At 32.0% G+C, this 4025-nt stretch overlaps 1 protein-coding gene across 1 annotated transcript; it reads right to left on the reverse strand.

The window, feature by feature from the left end:
- Positions 1–347: 347 nt before the first annotated feature.
- Positions 348–3296, reverse strand: LOC8278961 (zinc finger protein WIP2). The gene is made up of 2 exons (XM_015723903.3): positions 2456–3296; positions 348–1126 (listed from the first exon to the last, which is right to left on the reverse strand). Exons 1-2 carry the CDS (start codon positions 3209–3211, stop codon positions 689–691), a joined length of 1194 nt encoding a protein of 397 aa, XP_015579389.2. The 5' UTR covers positions 3212–3296; the 3' UTR covers positions 348–688.
- Between the last annotated feature and the right edge of the window lie 729 nt (positions 3297–4025).

Here is a 4025-nt window from a genome sequence, read left to right on the forward strand (position 1 = left end):
TCTGGCTAAAGGGTCTCAAGAGGGTAATCTTCTTGCTTCGTGAAAGCTTCTTCTATATTTGTCTTCCATAGTCTTGCAGTAGAGATTTCTTTTTCCAAAAGAGTTTTCTCTAGAACATACTTGAAATCCTCTGCAAATAGATTGTGGAAACATACATATACAAATTGTACTAATGCTTCTAACAACAAGTTTTCTCACATTCTATCTAAATATATATAGGTTCACCTTGTGTACCTGCAACAAGCATTCTCACATAACAATTTTCTAAAAGCTCAACCAAAAAAGAAAAAAGAACAAGAAAAGGGAGGGCATCAACAATAGTTGGAAGGAAAATGGATTTACAGGTCTAACCAAAATTAAAATATATATAAAATATGTAATAAAATATATAATAAAAAGAAGGATTTACAGGAACTTATCCTAAATGTGTTTATCGGATCCTACATGTTAGAAAAGGAAAGAACATAGAAGGTAAAAGGGAAAAATAAAATTAAAAAAGAAGGAAATAAAGGTGGCTTTCCAAGTAATATTGATGCTTATACAGTTCTTACTTGAAACAAGCCTTGGCTATGCCTACCAGCTCCAATATAAATAAGCTCATAAAATTAAGATAATTCACCAGCTTTGGCTAGCTAGCTAGCTAGTAGATTACTAATTAATCCGAGTACCAACTCAAAATCTTCCACTTTCACTGCACGGAGACATTATCTTGTTCTACTTCAGATGCAGGTTCATCTTCTTCTTCAAATCCATCAATCCCATAAGCTGCATGGCCATTCCCAAAAGCTTTAATATGATCTTTAAGTGATCTCTTATGCTTAAAATCCGATCCACAAATACAATACCAAAGCTTTCCACAATTCTTTTCATGGGTTCTCCAGTCTCCTCTCACTGCGAAAGCCTTACCGCATTTTCTACACATAAAAGGCTTAATTCCGTGCTTCCTTTTGTAATGTGTTTGAAGGGTTCTAAAGTCCTTAAGTGGCTTAGCTCTGGGATGGTCAATATTGCTCCTGCAACCAGGTGCACAGCAATAGCAAGGTAGCCTAAGCATTCCCGTTGGCTGTGTTCCTCTTAATGATTCAGGCCCTTTTCTGTATTGAGATCCATGCCCCCACATATGCATCTGCATTAATTCAGTTTAAAAAAAAAAACAATTCAAGAAAAAAAAGAAGCAATAAAAATCAAAGCAAAAGTGCTATCTAATCACACTAAAAAACCAAAGGTAAATTTGGAAGGATTTGAACCTCATATCGTCCAAAAGCAGGATTTAATGGTACGTACAAAATCTTAATCATCTACATAACCGTGTCTAAAGAAAAAAAAAACATTTAATTTCGTTCTACCTGTTTATAAAGTTAAGATTTAATTAAGTATGGGCCATGTTTAATCAATTTCTTGTTTCTTTTCTTTTACTAGATATAGGAGATTTTACTAAATAAACTATAGCAAATATATTTATCGAAGGTTACCATGTTTGGTGTTTTAAAATTAATTAATTCTATTTTTCTACTGAATTACTAAGATTTTTATAGCTCAATTTTGTGGAGCGTGTACAAAGCATAGTCTTTACACTTTCTTCTGCAAATTGAATTTAGATAAACAGAAAGAAAAATAAATTCAAAAAAATAAAGATGAATAGAGTGCTTTAATGGAAGTATGGACTCAAGAAGTGTTTTTTCCTTTTTAACTCCATAAGATCATCATCATCATCGTCGTCAGTAGTAGAGAAGGAGCCAAAGTGACATAAAATTTTCCTTTGTATCTTTTTTCTTGAAAATTCAAGGGGAGAAAAAAGAAAAGGACTGATGAGTAGAGTACTGTTGTCCATTTTCTTTAGATTCATTATCTAGGAGATGGATAAAGAAATATAGAGAGATGGTCTTTCCTATTTGTGGGGTTTTCATGTCTGTATAAAAACTGTTTGTTTATGGACTGGAGATTCACATATAGAAATTTGTTTTATTAATTAAAGATCATATCTGAAAAACTGCAAAAAATTTCAGTTAAACCAACACCTGTCAATGTTTAGAGAGCACAAACTTCAAAGTACTAAAGGCATAAGGAACATTGCCTGAGTTGTTCAATCACATAAAGGAAAGGTACTAGTCTCAGTTTGATCAGGAAGATTTATTGGAACTCCAAAAACCCATATAGACCATGCAAAAACCGAAAAAAAGAAAAAAGAAAGTTTGAGCAAATTGCATCAGCAAGAAACCAAAAGAAAAGAAAAACATAATTCCCAGAAAAACATAAAAGAAGATCAAGGAGAACAGAATTTCATGCCCATCTAATTTTTCCTCTTTGAAACCAAGCATATGGAAACAGTTAAAGATTCAAATCTGGAAAGAAAGTCATGGGCAAAAGAAAAGAAAAGGAAGGAAAAGGAATCTTTATTGTTCAGAGGGACAAAGTAGTCGGATGCCGTGAAGGAATTGAAGAAAGTATAATTTACCTGCATGTTATTGTATCTATTGAAGGTCTTGCAGCAAACAGGACAGGAAAACTGAGTAGGGCCAATCAGAATCTGGGAAGGAGTAGGGATCCAATACTGACCCTTATTAAGCCTGTTAATAGGGTACTCAGTGGTAGAATCATCACCATCTCCAATATCTTTCTCAGTAATTACGTCTGATGAAGAAGATAACACAGAGGCCATCTCTGCAGCACTAGGGCTTGGTAACCCTATATGCAGTGCAACAGTAACAGTATCATCATCTTCATCATCATTATAAGTACTGCTATTACTATTGTTATTGTTGTTGTTATTGGTAGTAGTAGTACTAGTAGTAGCAGCAGTAGAAAAGAAGCTCATAATCTCATGATGATTAGCTTTGTTGTTAATCTTGTCCACATCCATAGCTGCACTAGTGCAACCTTGTTCTTGTTCTTGTTCTTGATCTTCATCTTCTTGATCTTGATCTTGATCTTGTTCTTGGTGGTCTTTTTCATTTCTGGCTGGACTTAAACTTAAAAGAGGTAGGGCTTCTCTTAAAGGAGGAGAAGGAGGTCTATTCTGATAACTAAGAAAAGGGTTATACTGATCTTGGTCATTGATAGTGAAGGGATTTGTTGTATAAAAGTTGCTGTTGTTATAAGTATTATAAGAAAATTGTGGAGGAATTGGATTTGAAGATGGGTAATGATGATGAAAAGGGTTGTTATTGAACTTGAAAAAACCAGTAAAGAAATTAGAGTAAGGGTCAGCCATGGTTGAAAAGTAGTGAGAGGAATAGTTTTAGACAAATGGGTTTGCTTTTATAGACCAAAGAGAGAGAGAGAGAGAGAGAGAGTACAAGATGACTGAAGAGAGTTTGGATGGTGGAGAGTGAAGAGAGAGAAATCATTATTAGTACTGAAACAAAGTAAAGGAAACAACAACAACAACGAAAAAAAGAAGAAGATAGAAATAATTATAAAATAAAATTTACTCAAGTAGACGAAGAGTATAAGATAATAGTGTACGGTAATACATACATAAATATTTCTTTTAATCATGTCACTAGAAGTGAGGAAAAAATCTGTATTTTTTCTTTAAAAAAATATAAATACAATCTAATAATCGAGATTCTTACGTATACTTGTTGTATATGCCACAATTAATAAGAAAAATAATATATATACGTATTTTATATTTGAATATTAAATAATTGACACATAATTTATTACATGTACCAAACTTAGATAAAAATATACTAGCTGTGTTGGATATATAATTAGGTTTGGTTTCCATTAATCTTTTTTTACCTATTCTTTTACAATTTATAACATTAATACAATGACTTAAATGCCCTTGATATTTATATGACGTGGATTGTTATTATTATTTTAATTATAAATATTATTTTAATATAAATTTTGAGTATAATCCAACCATGATAACATTTTCAATATTTAAGAATTATGTAAAAGAGTAGTTAAAAGAAAATAAATTATTTTACATATGAATGGAGCCTAAACTTATGATAGAAAATAAAATAGGCTATAAACATGTTAAAATTCTGACTAAGCAATTTTAGGTTCAA

Source organism: Ricinus communis, chromosome 10 (genome assembly GCF_019578655.1).
Source record: "Ricinus communis isolate WT05 ecotype wild-type chromosome 10, ASM1957865v1, whole genome shotgun sequence".
NCBI classification, from domain to species: domain Eukaryota; kingdom Viridiplantae; phylum Streptophyta; class Magnoliopsida; order Malpighiales; family Euphorbiaceae; genus Ricinus; species Ricinus communis.